Here is a 24459-nt window from a genome sequence, read left to right as displayed (position 1 = left end):
CTAACATTTTATGATAAGTATTTTGGCTTTTGATAAGTGTTTAAAATCACAGATTTTTTTCCATCTAATAAGGAATTATTGTAAGGAATTTTGATTATAATCTAAACTTTGTTATGATAAGTGTTTTTGCTTTTGAATTAGTAGTAAGAAAACTCCTAAGTAGGAGTCTATTACACATTGTCAGCTTATTAATTATACCTGAAACTTGAATTATAACAAGATCACTGAGATGGACAATGTTTAATTTTATTGTTTGGATGACAATATGTTATATTCGATAAGATATCAACATGGATTGGGCAATGATTATCTTGTTTTCAATGTTGACAATGTTCATTTTCATGAATGTAGTACTATGTTGACACGAGATGCGCACTAAACTTGTTAGCGACACTTTCTTTTGACTATTTAAATGATGCGCAATGCAACAAGGTTCGAGCAATGGGTTTTGGATCCCTCTTGGGTATTTACAAGGGGAATTTAAACCATGATTTGATTTTGGCCATTGCAAATAGGGGTGAGCATGGATAGCAGGTACCCGATTACCCATCCGAATCCGAACCGAACCAATTAAATTGGTTCTAGAACCAACGGGTAATCGAGTTCAATCTGAACCAAACCAATGGTCTTTGTTAGTGATTAGTTCAGGTATCGGTTCTGGGAGTGCTGAACCCGAACCAACCCGCGAACCCGATTATATATTAATTAAATAAAAAAATAAAAAATATATATATGACTTTTTCATTAGAAAAAGATTATTCACTATTAATATGTTTGGATTTTAATGAGTTTAGTTTTTAATGTATTTGGTGTTTAACATGTTTGGATTATTTCTATTGATGTTACATGTTTATTGTACTTGTTGAATTTTTAAGATAAAAATTTGATTTTTTTTATGAATTTCAAAGTCATCGGGTACCTAATTACCCGAACCGAACCAATCCGTTCTTAATCGGTTTGGTTTAGTTCGGGTACATGTACAAAAAAACACAAATCCGAACCAAACCGACCCGTGCTCACCCCTAATTGCAAACGCCTTTTAATCCCTCCAATTTTCATCTTCTCACTCCAATAGAAAAAGTAGATGTTACTTGGGATTCAATTGCAGTTGTCTTGGGATTGCGTTCATACGGTAATAATTAAAATTTCTTTAAGCGTCCATGCTGTTAAAAATTTATAATTTGAATAATGAGTTCGAAGTGAGTAATTATTAATTTTTAACAGCATGTACAAAAGTGAATGTGGTATACATGAGTGCTGAAAAGTCAAAATAGAGAATGGTGGGAATGACAAAGATGGAAGACATCTATCTCCTTATAAATATAGCACTAAACCTAAGTATAATCAAACTCAGTAAAAAAATTATTATTATTTGCTACATCAAACACAAAGGATGTCAATAAACAAAAGCATGTATTATTACCAAACTAACTTTTCATTGGAACTTGTGTTTGCTCCTCCTTTTTGCTTATTTTCTCTCTTTGATTTTGTAGAATCTTCTTGCCTCAATTCTTTTTTGTCTTTGTTAGTCTATCACTTTTCTCTTTCCACTTTACTATTTTTTCACTTTAGTTGATTTTGTAGAATCTTCTTACCTCAATTCTTTTTTATCCTTCTTAGGACTGTCTACTACTTTTCTCTTTTCACTTTGCTATTTTTTCACTTTGGTAGCCTCTTTCACAATCTTTTTCTTTGGTCAGACTAGCTGTTTAGGCACAGATTGCTCCTCCTTTGACTTAACCAACCCCTATGACACATGCATAATTAGTGAAAATTCATTCATTATAGATAGAAAATAAAATTTTAGAGAGCGAACAATGTAAGTACCGATGGACATTTTCTTTCTAATACTAATTAGGCAGAAATGAGATCCTTTGTTCAATGGAAAAGCCAAGGCGGTTGTGGTTCTTTCTCAAAATCAAAGGGTCTATATTTTTGCTTATGGAAGTATAAAATCAAACATGCTTTAGATAATAGTTAAACCAAAAATTAGTTTAAATGAAAAATACCTGAAGCACATATATGCACACATTCAAACTTGACACCACTCCTTGTTTAAAGTTGTTAACTCCATCAACAAGGTCATCAACAATATATCTAATCCAATTGTACTTCATTGGATTATTAACATCAATTATAAATGGAAAAATTTTATCCCTAATCATTGTTGTATTTATTGGCAACAAAAATGTTATCAATGTATACAACAAGAATGCTCTCCTAAATCTGGGACCCCTTCCTGAATTTTCCAACATGATTTGTCTCAAAGCATTTGGAGCTTTTTTCCTGAATTCTAAAAGCATGAGCTCATGCTCTTCAGTTACCTCCTTGAATGGGTCACCTATTTTAAAGAAAATAATGAGAGAAATATAATTATAATCAAACTCATTCAACATGATAATCAAAATCAGCATAGCACGATATTTTTAAGATCAATAGCTTCAATATGTAAAAAGTTCAGCAAGCAAGACATTAGTAATGCGAGGTTCAGATTCAATATATAGTTATACTCCTCTACCAATCAAGTGATATTAAAAATCAAATTTAATAACATAATGAAGGATCTTAAAACATGTTATACAGCATGTTTGATTTTATACCGTCAATCTTAATTAATAAACCCAAAGGATTTTAAAAAAAATTAATTATTACCGTATGCACGCAATTCCAAGACAGCTGCAACTGAATCCTAAGTAACATCTACTTTTTCTATTGGAGTGAGAAGATGAAACTAGAGCGATTAAAGGCGTTTGCAAGGACAAAAATCAAATCATGGTTTAAATTCCCCTTGGAAACTCCCATTGCTCGGACCTCGTTGCATTGCGCATCATTCAAATAGTCAGAAGAAAGTGTCGCTAACAAGTTTGGTGTGCATCTCGTGTCAACATAGCACTATATTAATGAAAATAAACTTTGTCAACATTGGAAACAAGATAATCATTGCCCAATCCATGTTGATACCATCATCCAAACAATAAAATTAAACATTGTCCATCTCCGTGATCTTGTTATAATTCAAGTTTCAGCTATAATTAATAAGTTCAAAATGTGTAGTAAACTCCTACTTAAGAGTTTTCTTACTGCTAATTCAAAAGCGAAAACACTTATCATAACAAAGTTTAGATTATAATCAAAATTCCTTACAATAATTCCTTATCACAAGGAAAAAATCTATCATTTTGAACACTTATCAAAAGCGAAAACACTTATCATAAAATGTTAGCTGTGATTTTGAACCTCTGCATTCTGCATAATAAAATCAGAGCATGGAAAGATCTTATCAGATGGAAAAAAAATCTAGCATAAAAGATAAAAAAAACTAAAGACAAAATACATTTCTCCACTTCATCTCCTTCTAAGTTTCTTTGGATACATTTTTTCTTATTTTTTTTGGTGTCCCTGTTTTTTGATTCTCTTTCTACTCGTTTTGGTGCAGTCTTCTTTCGTATTTTTCAAAACTAGCAAATTAAACAATCAAAATCAAAAAGCAAAAAAAAGTTAAAACTCAATAATCAAATATCAAGTATGCTATAATCAAATATATTGTAATATCATGTTTTAAATGTTGAGCATAATCAAACAGACTCTAAATCATATCACAAAAATCCAGTTATAATCAAACATGCTGTGGATATCAACTATGCTATAATATAATTTTTAAAAACTGAGCATAATCAAACTCATTTAGTATAATAATCAAACATACTCTAACTCTTATCACAAAAATCCAGTTATAATCAATTAATAGTCTATTGATAATCAAGAGCTCGAGAAAAAAAATAAAGAGAATTGACCTCCTATATTATCAGATTCCCAATAAATCAAGCTACTCAATAAAGTTAAACAAAACAACTATACTACCAATCAATTGTTAAAATTAGCATATTGAGACTTCAATTCAAAATCCTAACTTAAATATTTTTAGTATAAATTTTTGTTTGAGAGTACAAACTATGCACAACACAAATTGATTTATAGAAGCTCAAAATGAAGAAGGAAAATGCAGTCGAAAAAGCTGATAGAAGCTCAAAACGAACAAGAAAAATGCCGTCAAAGAAGCTGATAGAAGTACAAAGAATAGAATTTTACCTTGCAGAATCAAACAAGAAAAATGCAGTCGAAGAAATTCACACCTGAGACAGAGAGCACCACGCCCGAGACAGAGGAAGGAGAATTGCAACCACGCCTGAAAGAGAGCGAAGGAGAATCGTGCCACCGGAGAGAGAGGGAAGGAGAATCATGCCGCCGGAGAGAAAGGGAAGGAGAATCACCCTTGAGAGTGAGAATGAGGAAGGAGTCGTGTCGGAGAGTGAGAGTGAGAATGAGGGAAGGAGAAAGAAGAACGTTTGTTTCAGCGTGTGTAAAGAGTGACAGTGAGGTTGAGAGTGGGATTTTGATTTTTAATTTTTGAATTGTGTATTCTATACATATACAAATGCGATGGCTGAAAGTGGTGTACATGTAGCACAACTCTGGTTGGTTAGAGGTAATGCTCAACTTCGAAGGTGACTCCTCAAATGGCTAAAAAAAATAGCAATCAATAAAGTGATAATAAAACATTTTAGAAATAATAATAAAATTAGTCAAACACTGAACTTGCCTGTGATCTCTCTTTCACATTCTTTGTATGCTTCTTCCTACCTTGTTCAACAATTTTTTCTACAGTAGATTGAAGCCTTTTCTTACGTCTATGACCTTTTCGTGATACTTGTTGGGGTTATGAATCTCTAAATCATTTGAATTTTTATCTACCTTTATTCAAATTTTGATTATCTACATTATCTATTGAAGAGGCCTTTGGTTCCACCAACATAACTCAAACCGAATCTATTATACGATGTACGGTCTCGGTGAGCTCCTCGGATGCAACAGCTACTTCAGCAATATTGTAAAATTGCTTGCATATCTCATCATAACATTTCTTTACGGGCTCTAAACGACATGGATCATGGCTACACTTGATGCTATTGTGCTTGCGCTTTAAAGTTTTCTTCCACCGATCAAGAATGTACTTATTTAAAAATTTCTTCACTCTTTCAAGACCAAAGGACTGAAAGAGTATGACGGCATAAGATTCTCTTTGACTAAAAAAGATGGCATTGGCAAGAAACATCTGAAGTTGAAGAATCAAACAACACCTCATACGTAGAATCAAACATCTTATCACCATTCTCAATCTCTTATATAACCTTGTAAGTAACAATATATCCCTCCTCATGCTCTTTTGTTGAAAAACAACTAGCCTTTGCTCTAAACTTCTTTTGAAGCTCATTAAACATTGTATGAGTATATTTTTTTTGAAACTATTTCTCAATAGTAGAGGTAGTAGCACAAGGGATAATGGTATTGAAGCTGGCAGCATCTAATTCATATTCTTTTTTAGCTTTATTTGCAAGACAATTGTCATATTGTATTGCAAATTGTTACAAGTTGCTCTTTGAGGTTAGGTAGCCCTTCATAAATGTATGCATGCTAACATGCTTTCACTCCTTTGAGTGCTACTCATGCTTGCCCAAAAGTTGTTGCTAAGAAAAATAGGGACCCACTTGTCACATTCTTCGTACAAACCTGAAACCATAAAATGGGCATAATCAAACTTGTAAGGCATATTGATTAATAAATGATAAATAATCAAACATTAGATATAAGATAATCAAACTCATAAAATACCTGCTAACCAATTATTATCATGCAAACTGAATCTATTGATAAAATTAGTCCAACAACTTTCAAATGCTTTCTTAGACCTAGACTCCCACACAATATATCTCATATCAGCACTAATCTCGTTAGATTGTTTGTATGCTCCTAATTTTTCTGAAATTTTTTTCAAGATATGCCAAATACACCATCGATGTTGTGTCATTGGCAACGATTTTTTAATGGCATTTCGCATAGCTTTGCATTGATCTGTTAATATGCCAATAGACGGCTTGTCACCGATACATCGTATCCAACAATCAAATAACCAAAGAAAATAACTCTCTTCTTCACATGAAAGAATAGCACAACCAAGTAGCAATGATTGTCCATGGTGGTTAACCCCAACAAATGAGGCAAAAGGCATATCATACCTATAATAAAAATAAGAGTACATAATCAAACTGACTAAATCAAACAATCAAACTTAGTATATCATACACAGCAGTAGCAGCAAATTCATTCTATTCTACCTATCCCTATACATCAAACATATGCAAAAACAAGAGTACATAATCAAACTCAGTATATCATGCATAGCAGCAGCAAATTCATTCTATTCTACCTATCCATATATCATCAAACACATGCAAAATCTAGAGTACATATAATTAACTTGAAATATATAATTGTGGTGTCGTACCTATTTGTTAGGTACGTCGTATCAAAGCTCATAACGTCGCCAAAGTGCTCATAAGTAGCATGACTTCTAGCATTAGCCCAAAAAACATGCTCTATGCGATGTTGCTCATCCAATTTAACTTCGTAAAAGAAGTTGCGATTTTGTTGTTGCATCCTACAAAAATACTACATTAATGATTGCGCATCCCCTTCCTCTTGTATGACTCTGACACTTTTTGCTACATGATTCCGAAGATATTTTTCAGTAAAAGTCAATTTGTCATAGCCACCAGCAGCTGTTGCTAAACTTTGATAGGTGTTTCTCATTGTAACACCAGCTTCATCATTGATCTCAGCTATCCGTTTGGCATGCAAGCTTAATTCCCTATTGCAAGCTTAATTCCCTGTTCTTTCTCAGAGTGTTTGCCATGCTAGGACTAATAGCATGATTGTGCTGAATATTCACAAAAATTAACACATATTCCAGCTTCTTATCCCTTTTCACAACAATCCTAGCTTTACAATTTTGCTCGAAAGTTGGATTTGTCTTCTTTAATGGATCAATTTTTGATCTTTGATAACCAACTCTAGAACATACCAAGATTTGGTATGTAATCTGTCTATTTTGATCCTACTTAGTAGTTTTTATATTCTATGAAAAACCAACCCTCTTTGCATAATTGGTATAAAAAGCTTCATAATCTTTCACAGAGGGGAATGCTTGAAACAACCTAAAACAACCTAAAACATAGACAATAAAAAATTTAAAATCAAATAAGGAATTAAAAATGGATAAAAAAAATATAAATCAAATTAGAGCCATATGCATATGTAAAATTTTCTCAACGACTTACATGTATAATCAAACTCAATAGTCAAATATAGCACTGAACTTGAGTATAATCAAATTCAGTAAACATGATAATCAAATTCAGTAGTCAAATATAACACTAAACCCCTACACATTCATAGAATCAGCATCATCATTTGATCTAAGCAAATGCAGAAATTTTAAACGTAAAAACTACCAATTTGACTCTAATCCAGGGGGCTAAATATTTTTCTCATTACACAAATTTATAACATAAATTTTTCAGGATGTAATCACATAATGTACATGATGTAATTGGGAAGCATTTCTTTCTAGAACCAAATAAAAGGACCTAAATGACATAATGAAGTTACAAATCAGAAGCATTAGCCAAATCAAAAGCATTTGCATAACTAGATACACAAATCACCAAAACTCAACACACAAAATACATGGATCAGCTGGAGCAACTAGACTCTCTATCAGAAACCAAATATATAGCAAACCATTCAGAAATAAAAAATAGATAATAAAAAAATTAAATCGAATCAGGAATAAAACATGGATAATAAAAAAATTAAAATCAAATCAGGAATAAAAAATTAACATACGAAGTAAATTGAACACAAACCTCATCATTCGAGCTTGTGGATTCCATTGAATCAAAAGTTATAATCAAAACCCTAAGATAACAAGAACAAAAAACGGTGCTGAGAAGAGCTTTTGTGAACTGTGGGATCGAAGCAAAGCAGAGGGAAGCGTGGAGAAGAGAAGAAAGCGAGGAGTGAGGTTGGCGCGATCGAAGAGAAGAGAAGTGAAGTGCATGCAATGGAACCCCCTCGGCCGAGGAGAGAAGAAATCACGATTGAAAGAGAAGATTTTTGGCACGATGAAGAAATTCCTAGCGCGTTGTATTATCTCTGAATTATCCTTATATGTAATTATATTTTCTACTGTATTTTAGTGACAGTGGCTGAATTGGTGGTTGAAAAATAGTGTACAAATAGTATTTTTCTTTATTTATTGTTCATTGTTATTAGTAGTTAGTTATTGTAATTATTTAATTTTATTAAGCTGAAAGAAGTAAAAAAAGTATATATAATTTATTAATATTATTTTGTTGTTACGTTGATTAGTATTAAATAAAGTAGTTGTTAGTTGATTATGACTAGTTAAAAAATATGATTTATTGTTGTAGTAGTAATAATAATAGTAGTAGTGTTAGTAAATTGTTGTTATTATAAATTATTAATTAATTGTTATTATATTTTTTAGTAATTTTAGTTTAATTTTTTTTAAAAACAGAATTATTTATTTAATAGTTGTTAGTATATATTTTACATAAAATATTAGAAATTTCAACTATTATTAATTTATCTTTTTAGTTATTTTAGCTTTATTCAAAATATTTAATAATAAAACTAAATTATTATTAATTGTTAGTACATATTTTTAGAATTTTGTCATATATTTTAATTATTTATTAAAAAAACCATAATTATTATTATTTTTTTTTAGCATATATTTTTACTAATTTTAGTTTTATTTGGAATATTTATTAAAAAAAAGAAAAACAAAATTATTATTATTAATGTTTAGGATATATTTTTAGTAAATTATCTTTTAATTTATTTTAAATATTTAATTAAAAATACCAGTATTATTAATTATTAGCATATGTTGTTAACTAAGTTTTACCTTAAATATTTCTTAAAAAGTAGTATTATTATTATTAATTATTATTGTTACGATTAGTGTATATTTTTAGTAATTTTAGTTTTATTTTACATATTTTTTTTAAGAAAAATAGAATTATCATTAATTCTCAGTATATATTTTTAAATATTGATTATAAAAAATTAATCATTAATAAATAGAAAAGAGTTATTATTAATTATTTGTATATTTTTTTATTGTAGAGTTTAAAAAAGATGCTGATGAAAAAATGTGACCCACACGAACTAAGAACCATATTATAGAATATCTTTGGTATCTTGTATATGTAATTAATTTTTGTATTTACAATAATGGTTAATAATTAACAATTATTAGAGTTTATAGTAATTTAATAATTATTGATTATAGTTGTTACTAAATTGAGTAGTTAGTAATTAATATGAATATTAATTTATATTATTAGTTATAGTAGTTGTTAATTGGTTGACTGTTAATTATGATTTTTATTTTCAGAGTACAAAAAATTTGTATAATAGACACTTAAACCAAATAGATTTATACGATATTGGGATGGAGGAACAACTAAGAAAGCGTGGATTTTATCATATATCTCAAATTAAGAGGATTATAACTCAGAACATGACTATAAATGCCCAAATTGAAAGGTTATCTTCTACATGGTGAGTGCACGATTATGTTGGAGGATGTAGCCATGATTTTTGGACTCTGGACTCATGGTTTTTCGGTGACTGAATCAAGTGATCACATCACAAGCAGTTTAGAAATCGAATTCATCAATCAATTTGGTAATGTTCCTAGGCCAAACGACCATAGAGGAAGCGGAATCAAACTGTCATGGTTTCGCAATCTAAAACGGAACCTACATTTGACTAACCAAGTGAGTAAGAAAATGTATGTGAAATATCACATGATGTTGCTATTTGTTACGACATTATTTAGTGAGAAGTCTGGAATCACCGTGCACTCGAGGTATTTGCCGTTGCTTCACTAGTTTTCTGAAAGGGTTAAGTACAATTTTGGTCCTTAAGGTAGCGGCTAAAATTTTTTTTTCGTTCCCGGCCTTTTTTTTTGCTACAAAATGATCCCAAAGGTTTAATTTAGTTTTAAAATCATCATTCGAACGAAAATACCCTTCCTCTTTCTTCCCCAAAATCAACAAAAAAACAGAACAGAAGTTGAAGCTGAACTAGAACCCACCACCATCATCATCTTCATCGAAGCATCAGTAACAACAACAATGCAACAATGTAATAAACATTAAAAAAAAGCAACCACAAGCAGAAGCAGAAACAATGGAATTAGAAGCAAAACCAAAACCAGAAGCACAAACAACCAGAAGCAGAAGCAGAATGAAATTGAATTAGAAACAAAACCAAAACGGCAGAACCAGAAGCAAAATGAAATTAGAAACATAATCAGTAGAAATTAACAAAATCAACAAACGGCGAGGAGTATAATCAGAAATCAATGTAATTAACAAAATCAACAAATCCACAAATCAAACAAATTCTACAACATAAATAACAGAAACAGCGAGTAGCAGAAATGGCGAGGAGCAAAAACGGCCGAGGAGAAGAAATGGCCGGCGAGGAGCAACGACGACTGGCGACTGAGCGAGGAGGAGCAGCAAAAATGGCGAGCGGCGTGCGACATCCACCCTCTTGGATCTGCTGGCGTCGACGTCGAGCAAGGAAGAGGAGCAGCAACGAGATCTGGCGGCAAGATCTAGCGGCGAGGACTGAACGACAAAGAGCAGTGGCGGCAGCGAGGATTCCCCTTCCTTTCCCCACCTTCCCTTCCCCTCTTCTTCCCTGACCCCCCTCCCGAAAGCGTGATTCCTTTTAACCCTTTTTTTTGTTTTTTGTTTATATCTTTTTAGTTAGGGGTAGTTTGGAAATAAAAATAAAAATTTTGGTAAAAAGAATGATTTTAAAACTAAGTTAAACTTTTTGAACCATTTTGTAGCCAAAAAAAAAAAGGTCGGGGACGAAAAAAATTTTCAGCCCCTACCTTAGGGACCAAAATCGTACTTAACCCTTTTTCTGATATTAAGAAGTTTACTTGGGGTTCTGCATGCCTTGCACATATGTATCGAGCATTCTGTCGGGCATCGATGTATGATTGTAAGGACATGGTTGGTCCTCTAATGTTGCTTCTTGTGTGGGCCTGGATACAGATGTCATCAATAGGGCCTTTGTTAGTAGATACTAGCTTTCCACTCGCTTGCAAGTAAAATTTAAATATTGATTTAATTATTTTTTCTGTAGTAAATACTTTCTAATAATAATATTATTGTCAGGTGAAATGATTATCAACCCACCACAGATCAATATAGAAATTGGACAACCTCTAATGTCAGGTGAAGGTTAGATGATCTCTCTCCGGACATGTTTTGTCATTTGTACTTTTACTTATATTGAATTAAATTGATGAATGCACATATATACCTTTGAGTTTTGATATGTTTTTACAGTTTGTGTCTCAATCGGATTGTGTCTCATATTATTCCACTTGAGATCAACGAAATTTATAGAGTACAAATTTGCTTCTAATATGTTTTGAAGTTGTGGAGTGATATCCAACTGATAGTTTGAAAAGACAATTTGGCTTTTATCAAGACTCCCAGAAAAACCAATAAAACTTGGAGCATCCATAACATACTGCTGACCAATTCAAAAAATAAGAATTCGAGAGTAAAACATGAGAAATAGATCTCGCAATGGACAAACAGTTCTATGTGCGTCTTAAAAGGTGAACAAGTTGAGAACTATTAACCATCTGACCAATACATAGATTGGTACATCTGTAAATTTGGTGATTACTTGTGGCTCTCCGAGCATGCAAAGCAGCAATCCCTATAACGAAAGCAATAACCATATTAACAACCAAAGCAACAACTACAGTAGTGTTTCAAGGGTTACCTGAAATTGAAGGTCGATCTTGGATGAGATCTGCTGTTGTGGCTGGAGCGGTTGTGTCCGACTTGCTGAATCTGGTGGTGCTGCTGATCCTTGATCACCGGAGGGTGGTGGTACCTATAAGAGACTCTGATGCTTAAGTTAGCACGTGCTTTAGGCAGGTTTTTTGTGGAGAATCAGAATGTGAGTTATACCTGGGGGCTCCAGTGTATTTATAGTAGTGTTCAGTGACCTTTCTTTGAGATAAGTTAATTATCTTTATCTTATCTTTGAGCGAGGTCACCTATCTTTTAGGCCAGCCGCCTTTGAAGTGGGCTGCGTCCCTTTATTTGGGCTTGCTTGGGCCTCTGTGGAGATGTTGGCCGAGCTCTTTAGGGAGAGGTCGGTGTCGACCAACCTTTATGCGAAGTCGGTCGTTCTTGTCTTCGATTAACCCAGATCATGTAGCTCGGCTTGAGGTATGAATAAGTAGCAACAACCATCATATCCATATCCACCATATCCATATCCACTATATCCATACCTACCATTACAGCAACAACTATACCCACCGCTATATCCGTACCCATTGTAGACACGTGTATATTCACAACTAGTTATACCGCCACACTCACATTCAAATCCACCACCATACACAAAGTCATATTCATATCCATTTCTACAACCTAAAATACAACTTGTTATACCATGATACTCACAACCATACCCACCACCGTACACACAGGCATATTCACAACCATCTCCACAACCTTCCATACAGCCATATGGTTAGTCCTCCACCATGTGCGATGAATACATACTGTCAAAATCACCACAATATGAACTGTCACAATTACTGGACACAATTGGACAAGATGAAAAACAATATAGACACATTATAGATTGAGTTCAAGGTCCAAACTCATCTCAATGGGTGAATGATTTATTCTCTACCCAAGACCCTCCATAGGTGGCCTAACAGGATCAACATGAGTAAGTGTCAATGTCTCAAGTCCAAACATAATCATTTTGGGAATAACTTAAGGCATTGGTATGTTCTCATGTTAATTCGATTAGGCCACTTGTAGAGGGTCTTGGGTAGAGAATAAATCATTCACCCACTGAGATGACTCCATATCTTAAACCAAATCCAGAATGTGTCTATATTATTCTTCATCTTATCCTATTGGGTACAGTAATTGTGATAGTTTATATTGCGGTGGCTATGACAATATGTATTTGTCGCACATGGTAGAGGGATGGTCGTATGGCTGTATGGAAGATTATGAGGATGGTTGTGAATATGCTTGTGTGTACGGTGGTGGGTATAATTGTGAATATAAAAGTATAACAAGTTGTGTTTCAGGCTGTGGGGATGGATGTGAATATGCCTGTGTGTATGGTGGATATGGAGGTGAGTATGCAGTATAACTGATTGTGAATATGTTTGCGTGTATGCTGGATATGGATATGGCAGTGGATATGGTTGTTGCTGTGATTGTGGGTCTGGATATGGTGGATATGGATATGGTAGTGGATATAGTGGTTGTTATTGTGGTTGTTGTTGCTGTGATTGTTGCCGTGGTTGTTGCTCTTGCTATGGGAGTTGCTACTCTGTGTGCTCGAAGAGCCGTAAGTGATCACCAAATTTCCAAATGTACCAGTCTACGTACTGGTCGAACGGTTGATAATTCTCGACATATTGACCATTTATGATGCATGCAGAACTATTTGTCCATTGTGAGATCTATTTCTCATGTTCTACTCTCCAATTCTTGTTTTTTGAACCGGTTAGCAATATGTTATGGGATGCTCCATATTTCATTGGTTCTCTTGGAGGTCTTGATAAAAGCCAAACTGCCTTTTCACCCTATCATTCGGATGCCACTCCACGACCTCAAAACATATTAGAGGCACAATTGTATTCCAGAGATCTGCACCAATGTTGATCTCAAGTAGAATAATCCGAGGCGCAATCCGGTTGGGATTGAATGCATCCTACACAAACTATAAAAATATATCAAAGTTCAAAGGTATATATATGCAATCATCAATTTAATTCAATATAAGTAAAAGTACAAATGACAAAACACGTCCAGAGAAAGATCATACAACCTTCTTCTGAAGTTAGAGGTTGTCCAATTTCTATATTGATCTGTGGTGAGTTGATAAGCATTCCACCTAATACATAATGTTCATATTAGAAAGTACTTATTACAGAAAAAATAATTAAATTTACATCTTATTTAAATTTTACCTGCAAACGAGTGAAAAGCTAGTATCTACCAACAAAGACCCTATTGACGGCATCCGTATCCAGGCCCACACAAGAAGCAACGTCAGAGAGTCATCCATGTCCTTGCAATCATACTTTGTTGTCCGACATAATGATCGATACATCTATGCAAGGCATGAAGAACCCCAACCAAATTTCTTAATCATAGTTATCAGAACCGAACTGGTCATATGACTGGGTCACCGGGTTATTGGTTCAACCGGTGGATCACTGATTCACCCGATTAACCCGATCATAATTAAAAATATAAAATTATATAAATAAAATTAAAATAATATCTTAAAACTTAAAATGCAAATCTTTACAAACATTAATAATCTAATATCAATTTTTAAGCATATAAAATTTGTAATCTAAGATCAGGAGTTGCTGATGATGCTTGTTCTTGATATAGTGGCGTTTCTGATGGTGTTTGAGAGATGAAGACATTTTTTAAATTCTAGCAAAAGAAACAAAAGATTTTCAGCAACAAAATATATTACTAAGTGAATCTTTAAGCAACATAGCAACAACCACCAAAGTTCACTGATGATAATCAACAACAAATTTATTAACTATTCAAGTATTCAACTCTGTTATCTAACAAAAAAATTCAACTCAATGACGTTATCCAACAACAAAAGAATTTACTCAGGTTCAGTAACAATTCTAAAAAATTAAATACAACAACAACAACCACTAGATTCAACAATTCTAATTAAAATTTGCTCAAGTTCAACAACTCTAAAAACCAAATATACCAGCAACAACCACCAGATTCAATAACAATTCTAAAATTTGCTCAAGTTCAATAACTCTAAAAAAACCAAATACAATAACAACAACCACCAAATTCAACAAACAATTCTAATTAAAATTTGCTAAACAATTCTAATTTCACCTTTGCTCAGGTTCAATAACAACTCTAAAAAATCAAATACAACAACAATAACCACCAGATTCAACAACAATTCTAATTAAAATTTGTTCATATTCAACAACAATTCTAATTTCACCGAAATTGACGCTGAACTGATGAAAGAACAGGGTCAAAAAACTCGAAGGGAGTATACCTGGTTGGCTGGTTCCAAGACCGCGACACAAGAAAACGACCACCACCCGAGGGAGTAGATGCTACTTGACTGGTTCCATCTACTTCTGCCATCGCCGACGTGAACGCAAGGGTACGAGACCGCGATGAAGACCGAGGTGATGGGACGAGGTGAGGCCGTGAGAGACTGGGAGTGACAACTGACAAGGTGAGGGGAGAGACGAGAGAGTGACGAGGTGAGGGACTGTCAAGAGAGAAGAGAGACGAGGCTGGAGGTTGGGTGGGGGTTTCATTCAGATTAAGATTAAGGTTACATGCTTTCATTCAACAAAAAGGGGGGAGGGGGACACCCTGAAGACGTGAACGATGCCGTGTTCACTTTGCAGGAAATTAAGAAAAAAAATATCCGAACCGGGTTAAAATAACCGGCCAGGTTACCGGCTTTACTGAAACCCGGTTGGGCCAAACTGGGTTTCACCGGGTCCAATGCTTGTCCGGTTTGACAAGTGGCTCGGCCCGGTTAGGAGACCGGGTGACTGGGTTTCCGATTAAACCAGCTGAGTCGAGCCGGGTTTGATAACAATATTCTTAATCTCAGAAAACTACGAAACAATGGTAAATACTTCTAGGGGTACAATGATTCTAGACTTGTAACTGAATAATGTCGTACCAAATAGCAACATTATATGACATTTCACATACATTTTCTTCCTAAGTTGGTCAATCAAATGTAGGCACTGCTTTAGGTTGCGAAATTATGACAGCTTGTTCCATTTTCTCTATGGTCGATCGGTCCAAAAGCACTATCAAATTGGTTGATGCACTTGATCTCTAATCCGCTTGTGCTGTGATCAGTTGATCAGTTGATCTCTAACCATAAACTCTATTTCACTGAAACAAATTCTACTCCTTATCCCATTCACCACTGCACCACTACTACCGTGCTGCTATAACTAGAGGTAAATTTTTATTCAACTTTTTTTTTAAAGAATTTTTTGTTAATTTAAGGTATTATTATAACTTTTATTTTTTTTTATGAAATGTATGGTTAAGGTTTTATTTCTAAACTTTTTTGTGATTATCAAAAGGAAATTGATGAAACTTTTTTGTAACGAGATTGCAAAGAAGACACCCAGAACCAACACCTTAACTACTATTCCCCAATGATGTACTTGATGATAGATGATTCTATGGATGCATTATATTTTCCAGAAGCTATTCAATTTAGGTAAGATCAAGTAGCCTATAAATTATTGCAAAGAATCATAGAAGTTTATAGAGGTACGATTGTGCAAGTTTTAGGCCATGATTCATATGTTAATAACATAGAAGTTTACTTTTATAATTGCTCTTGATCATCATACAGTTTAAGATTTGCCTAGTATACCTTAATATTGAGACATTAAGCTCTTATTCAAATGTGTATTGTACTTTATTTATTGTCTGTTTTTTTCTATGGAATCTCAATTACTTAGGTGCTTTGAGCTGAGTAATGATCATGAGAATTCATGAGGATTATAAAATCTCTTTTGGTGCTCCTTCAAATTTTATTCTTTGTATTACTTGATTTTTTGGTGTATGTTAAATACTATAAAAATGTTGTTCATCGAGAAGTCAATTTGAATTTCTATTGAAATAGGAAAATTGAATTTGAGAGGAGAGAAGAAGTTGGGTTGGAGGTCATATAGAGGTCCCAAAATTCTCATTTGATGAGTTGGATGACTTGCAGATGCTTGTTATGTTAACATTTATTTGAACACTTTTGAAGCACTAATAAATTGAAAAAGGGCTTATTTCTATGTTTAGCTTTTGGATTTGTTTTTAGTAATCATCATCCATATTGTAGTTTGTCCTTTTGTATTTGATCAGTGACTCAGTTATATTCCTAGAATTAGTTATTTATTATGAACTAATAATGAATTAATAATATTTATTTTCATTTCTTTGTGCTTATATTTATATGAACTAATAATATTGAAGAATAATGATTTGTTTGCCTAAATTAAAAAAATTCTAAAGTGCTTATTATTTTAAAACGCATGCTTTTCAGTTGATGCTCAATAACATGAATAATTGTTTTTATCATATATTCACTCTCTTTCAAAGTACTTCATAGTTTTTCATGTTTCAAAAGCCATTAAAAGTATTTCTCTCTCTAATTACAAATTCTGTTTTATAATACTTTTAAGAATATGATGGATATATCTGAGTATTTAATGTGAACAGTTACCATCTTTGTTGCCATTTTGTATGACGCAGGCATTGAACCAATGACCACTCTCAACCATGGAAAAATCAAAAACAAAATTTTACATATGTTGATTGGTCTACTTTATAGGATTTTTTATTTTTATAAATAAAATAAATGTGATAATTACCAAAATAAATAATTTAAAAATTATTTACCGTTTTAAATTTCAGGGTCTTATCTCGTTTACAGTGTAAATGAGATGGCATTGCATGTATCTCATTTTCGTTTACGTACACTGTAAACGAGATAGGACACGTCAGCTGCCAGTGGGTATCTCGCTTACACTATAAACGAGATACACCCCTTATCTCGTTTACACTGTAAACGAGATAAGGCCTGTCCGCGCCTATAAGTATAAGTTGTTTATAGCATTGTTCTGGGTCCCATTTTGACTTAGCCAACCTCTTTCTCCCCTCTTTTAACCATTTCCTACCCTATTTTAGACTAATCCGGTGATGGCGCGTCAGGCGGGGAACGACGGAGACATCAACAGGCTGAACGAGACGTTGTATTACGTCGGGGCGGCCGACTTCGAGATTAGTTGTGTTCTATTTGTCTGATCTTAGTATGGTGCCATTGTTCATGTAGTCCTGTAGTGACAAGTACGTAGTTAAATGGTTTAGGGATAGGTCTCTAGGAGGAATTTAGAACTCTATTTGCTTGTGCAAAGATGTTATGACTTAATTATTGGTTTGGAACTCTTTAATTTAGGATTTGTTTACTGGAATATGTAATTTAGAGACATGTGTACGATAGAAACATGGAAGTATGTTGTTAAGTAGAAGTAGTTGTAGGTTATATAGGAATATTTGCTTAACGTCTAATGTGTTGTGTATCATGTTAAGCTGATCAAACTACTAAACAAAAAAAAGTAAGAATTCAGGAGAATAAAAATTGATAATCATCCCTTTATAAGGCTAATTTTTTTTATAATTCTACAGAGGCCTCGCCTTCTACTACCTCGACGAGTGAGTCATACCCTTCCTCCACCCGACGCCATCGTCTCGTATCTGGATGAGACCGGATTCGGCGACATGGTGCCCCCTCAGCGACTTCACTTTTGACAATTCCCTGATTTCCACACTTGTGGAGCGATGGCGTCCAGAGACGCACACGTTTCATCTCCCTTGGGGTGAGGTCACCATCACCCTGCAGGGCGTGGTGTACAACCTAGGCCTACGCGCACATGGCAACCCCGTTGGTGCCTCCGTGACTTCGGTAGGTGGTACGGTATGGAGACGTGGCTATGGTGGAGCAGCTGCTGGGTGCCAGGCTTCCGGTGGTGGCACAGCAGGCTGCGTAGAGGATGGAGTCCTTCACGCTGAAGCTTGTGTGGCTGCGGGATTGTGTGCACCAGATGCCCCCGACAGACGACCTGGAGACCCTGCGACAGTACGCCAGATGCTATATTCTGTTACTTATCGGAGGGTATCTGATGATTGACAAGTCCAACAACCTGGTCCACATACGTTGGCTACTGCTTCTACGGGACTTCGGACAGTGTAGGGCGCTTTCCTGGGGCTCGGCTGTGCTGACCTGGACGTACGAGTCACTTTGTTCGGTGGCACAGCGGGGTATCACGGACATCACCGGCTGCACTCCGCTTTTGATGAGCTGGATCTATCAGAGATTTTCTCAGTGGTGCCCACCCGATAGAAGGATCTACCAGTATCCGCTGGCTGAGAGGTAACAAAAGTTTATTTATGTAATTGCATTAAATATTGTTGTCAACTCATATGGGATGTTACTTATGATATGCACGTATATTTTCTTAGGATGTCTCAGGTTGGTTGGATTTCAATAGCAGAGTAGGGATCAGCATGAGGCTAGGGTCTTGCGTTGGAGGGTTTCGATCGATCGGTTACGATTCGATGAGGTTAGTCATGAAATAAATAAAATCAGGTATTTGCATGTGTCGTTTTATATTTTATCTTCGATAGTTAGACAGATATGATATTGTTAATTATGTCGTTGACATTTTTTTCAGTTTGCATGGAGAGTCTACGATGATCTTTCTTTGCAGACTTTGTGTCTGCCCTGGTTCTGTGACGAGGAGGAGTGGGGGACCTGGTTGTCAGCCGTCCCGCTGGTTTGCTTCATTATTGTACGGTTTCACCACGTTGATCGAGTGAAACGGCAGTTCAATGGAGAGCAATAGGTGCCAGGCACTCCGGTGAACCTTGACAGGTATGGCTGGTGTAGTACTTTTTTATTCTTATATGACTTTATTTGTTTGTTATTATGATACTGATAGTTATTTATACACCTACTGTGTTTCATGAAAGGTACCTGACCACCACTGGCCGTGGTAAGGATGTTTGGTGGCCAGAGCGACTTCAGCAGTGGTACGATAGATGGAGACAGAGGTTCGATCCCGGTCGCAGGATCACCGTGCATCATACGTTTGACACCAGGCCGACCAGAGAGTACTATGATTGGTGGCGTGGAGCTTGTCATGCTCGGCATCTTTCCGGCTAGGAGGTTTTGGAGGACCCGAGGCTCGTAGAGTTGCCCCCCTGATGTACACCCCACTGCCAGCCAGCCCAAGGACAATCTCGCCCTTCCGAGGGGTGTTCCGGATCAGCGAAGACGTGCGAGGGAGGTCAGGTAGGATACCCGACGACCTGCTAGGAGAGACAGAAGACATAGAGAGCATCAACCAGCAGAGCCGGTTAGGAGCGAGAGAGTCAGGCCTCGTCGGGTTAGGGTTGATGCCGCGTTTGACAAGGAGGCGGAGTACGATCATCAGGAGGATCACGGTGACATCCCACAGGACAGAGGGGCTACACCTCTGGGTGTGCCTCCTCCGCCTCCTCTGGCGCACGGAGCGTGGATATCATCTGGATCTAGTGGGCAGCAGTCTCGGCAGCTTGGGACACATCACCGCCAGGTTGGTATGAGGGAGGTCCGTCCGGGACACGCCAGGAGGAGGAGGAGATGCTTGACGAGATCCTCATTGATGACGCATTCCAGCTTCACACCGCCGCGCTTGGGGCCATGGACTGTATAGCCGAGTCATTCCGCACAGGCAGGGAGGTTGGTATCAGGGAGTACCATCACCCATCAGCTCTCGCGCAGACCTCCTCTTGGATGCCCCAGATATCACCGGCATCAGGCTCGTCATACGGGGTGGGTCTTCGGGCAGGTAGCCAGTATGTAACCCAGCCCTCCCATGACTATGGTATGTACCTGACCTCATCCCAACCTCAAATCAGATGACCCCACCGTCTGCTCCACCTTCTCAGCCTCAGCTCCATTTACATCAGTACGCCACAGGTCCACCGATGATAAGGTTCCAGCCATACCAGGCCCAGCCTCAGCAGGAGCCCCCCTGTCCGACGATGCCGATTGGAGACCCTCGACCTTCTCGACCTCAGTGCCAGGCTCAGCCTCCGCCTTGTGGCATTGGACATAGGCGCCACTACCAGGATCTCCACTAGCGATGATATTTACGATTTTGTATTGTATTTATTTTTATTGTTCTGTACCATGGTTGGTATGTAGATATGTATGTACTTTTGTACTTTTGTATGTATTTATGTATGTTGTTCTAGTATTTTGGTGTTGCCAAAATTATGTATGTTGTTGTTCATGATGGTGGTCTTTCTGAATGAATATTGTCGTTTACCTTATTTTTAGCCGTTACGGAAAATACAAGAATAACAAAAAATGTTACTAAAACATAAAAATATTACCTTCGAAGTTAAATTATTCCACGAGAAACTTACTAAATCGTAGAATATCGTACTACAAATAGTTCGAAGTCAATACAACTAACAAGTTACATTTTCAATAGAAAATCCCGACAGATGTAAACTACATCAACCCTAAGACCATGGTACGGCCTAGGCATCTCCCGTGGGTTGATTAGGACATCCCCTTCTAGAATGATCGACCTGCCTGCAGAGTCCGCACCGCTTCTCATGTCACTCGACCTCATCCATATCATTCCGGAATATGGAGGACACGGGCCTCCCAATCGCCTTCTGACGCATGCCTGGGTTAGGACGCAGCATCGTCCCATGCCACTCCACGCATAGCGACTCATCAAGGATAAGTGGAAACTCTATCTCATAAACCTTGAACACAGCTTCCTACCTATAGACTGGATGCACATATGGGGCCCACTCAATGCTAGCGGCGGCACATCCGGCAAGTGCGTGGCAGCACAGATAGTGGAGAGACTGGAATAAGCCACAATCACACGTACCGTTGGATAGCCGAACACGGAAGGAACCTTGCGACCATCCCTCGAACGGCTCTAGCTCCTCCACAACAAACACAGAGGCCCGCCTATCACAATGAGTGACACGCATCTTCGATATTCCTTCTCTATTCTTCTCAACGACGTCCAACAGTCTCTGGAAGAAGCGGTTTCTAGCCACCAACTGTGACTACGCCTCTCTGCCCTTTGTCACAAAGAACTTCTGCAGTCTTTCGTACGTGATGCGTACAATGGCTGAAATCGGCAAGTACCATGTCCCCTTCAAAACTGCATTGATGCACTCGGACAGATTGGTGGCCATGTGACCAAACCGCTGCCTGCTATCGCAATGTTGTAGCCAAATCTCCTTCTTGAAACAACCCGCCCAGTCCGCCATCGCCGGCGAGACTCCTCTCAAGGCATCTATGTACCACTCATACCTAGCCTTGCTTGGACTGTAAGCAATGTTTATGAGGTATCTCTTGCCCTCGGCTGACTTGAATTGAGTAATGAAATTCGCTGCCATGTGTCTGATGCAGTAAGCATGGAAGGCCCTTGGGGGATGCTAACCACTATCATCAGAGCTTAAGGCGGCCTTGATGGCCTGAGATCTGTTGGAGATAACTAGCAGGTCGTCTTGTGGGGTGACGTGGCATCTCAGATTACTAAGGAAGAACGACTATGACTCGGTGCTCTCGGACTCAACAATGGCAAAAGCAATAGGCAGGATGTTACTGTTCCCGTCTTGCGCCACCGCAATGAGCAACACTCCGTCGTACCTACCGTACAGATGTGTGCCGTCTACAGATACGAACGACTTGCAATACTTGAAGGCCTCGACACATGAGGAGAAAGCCCAAAATACCTTATCGAACATGCTGCAATCGCGTACCAAGAGGTGTCCATCATAGAACGGTTTGACGCGTAGGTCACAGATGGTTCCAGGAAAGCAGCTCTAAAGTGCTTGAAGCAGCTTGGGCACCTTGTTGTATGACTCTTCCCAATCGCCATATATTTGTGCAGTTTCCTTATGCTTTGCCATCCACACCTTCCTGTAGGATGGTTTGAAGTGATAACTTGCCTACACCGCACCTTGCAAAACCGGAATACTCACAGAGGGGTTGGACTAAATCAACAGCAATATGACCCTACAGATCAGACTGCTGTCTAACTGACGATGGTCTTGAGACATGGTGGGTACTAGACAACTGTGTGCTCCACCAACCCTCCGAACCTCCCTGAACACAACAACACAATATTGCTTCAGTCATATGTCAAACCTACTTAATATACCATACACCCACTCTCAACTTGACGGCACTGCACATGGTACTTCAACCGGTCCGATTCGATCACCCGGTACTCCGTATTCCTGCGAATACTGTAGTTCTTCACACCCTGAAGCACTGCCTCTCGGCTTTTGAACCTGTGGTCGACCCTAAACTCTACACCGCCGTCTAGGTTGTAATCCTCTTCACCCGTGTCAGAAAACGGAGTCCTCTCATGCATGGCGTCCAGATCCAGACTGTGATAGTGACTTGGCACTGCCAATAGCGCCGATATTGGGTGAGGTGGCGGCAGGACATGGCGCACCACGGTCTGGGCAGGTGTCTTCGGAACAAACTCATCCTCATCCCCACCATCGGACGAATCACTATCCGCACTATCCGCCACGTAATCCTCGTCCGACTCCTCCTCGCCCTCCTCTGCCTCATCCACTGGAATGGCGACATGAATCGGCGGTGGTGCAAGAGGTCGGTCGTCCTGTACATAGGTCGAGTGTATCGAACCACCGCCACCACTATGTCCCACCTCGGCAGAAAGCTCCATTACCTGCTCCACCATGATCCTCCCATTGATGTTGAACATCAGTTGCACATGCTCGTCCCCTTGAAGTCGGAATAGCCGAAATCGGAAGACTCCGTTACCCATGGGTGCTAGCAACCTATACGCTACCCTTCCGATCTCTCTCACTTATGTACCACCGAGCTTGCTCAATATCAAACTCTTCAAATCCGACAACGTATTCAAACGCTGAGTGCAAAACAATATCAGATCCTCACACTCAAAGGTCACCCCGTTGTCCCCATTTCTCATACGACAATTGGGATAAACAAGCACAATTATGTATATACTATTACTGACCATTAATGCCTTATTTTCGTGAGAAAAACCAGATAGAAAAAGGATAGGAAATGTTTGTAGAGAATACCAAAGGTTACACATCTTTTTATAACTACTGCCAATTTGTCTTGTATCTATCTCATTTACAATGTAAACGATATATAGTATCTCGTTTACAGTGTAAACGAGATACCCACGTGGCAACTGACGTGTCCTATCTCGTTTACAGTTTAAACGAGATACATGCAATGTCATCTCGTTTACACTATAAACGAGATAAGATCCTAGAATTTAAAATGGTAAATAATTTTTAAATTATTTATTTTAGTAATTATCATATTTATTTTATTTATAAAAATAAAAAAAAATCCCTACTTTATATATGTTGTGTTTTATATTCATATCATCTTTCATACTATATATTTTTTTTAAATTGGTATTTTTCCAACAAAACGAGATGTATGAGTACAATAAGACCAGACCTAAGTGAGGAGTATGATTAAAGTCATCAAAAAATTTATTAAAAAATATTACCATCAGATTTTGCGTAGGGTAAATTCGATAATATAATAATTTATTTTTTAATATTATTTTATTACATAATATTTTCATCAAAATTTTATAAAAAAAAATTTCGATGGTAATTAGCAAATAAAAATGATCACTCTAAAAGCAATTAACATTGGAAGAATTTTGACGGTAACTAATTATAACGTCAAATTCCTAAATTTTGTCAATAAATAATTACCGGCGACGTTTATAATTATACTATCAGATTTTTATTAATGGTAATATTATTACTGTTGAATTTTTTTAAGAATTCTACT

General features: G+C 36.8%; 1 protein-coding gene across 1 annotated transcript; it reads right to left on the bottom strand.

Annotated features, from left to right (window-relative positions):
• Positions 1-22187: 22187 nt before the first annotated feature.
• Positions 22188-23377, bottom strand: LOC148546510 (uncharacterized). The gene is made up of 3 exons (XM_088499233.1): positions 22802-23377; positions 22661-22746; positions 22188-22386 (listed from the first exon to the last, which is right to left on the bottom strand). Exons 1-3 carry the CDS (start codon positions 23375-23377, stop codon positions 22188-22190), a joined length of 861 nt encoding a protein of 286 aa, XP_088355359.1.
• Positions 23378-24459: the final 1082 nt, after the last annotated feature.

This window comes from Arachis ipaensis, chromosome B9, assembly GCF_059453495.1.
Source record: "Arachis ipaensis isolate K30076 ecotype BB chromosome B9, ASM5945349v1, whole genome shotgun sequence".
NCBI classification, from domain to species: Eukaryota; Viridiplantae; Streptophyta; class Magnoliopsida; order Fabales; family Fabaceae; genus Arachis; species Arachis ipaensis.
This window is presented reverse-complemented; position numbering and strand designations above follow the sequence as displayed.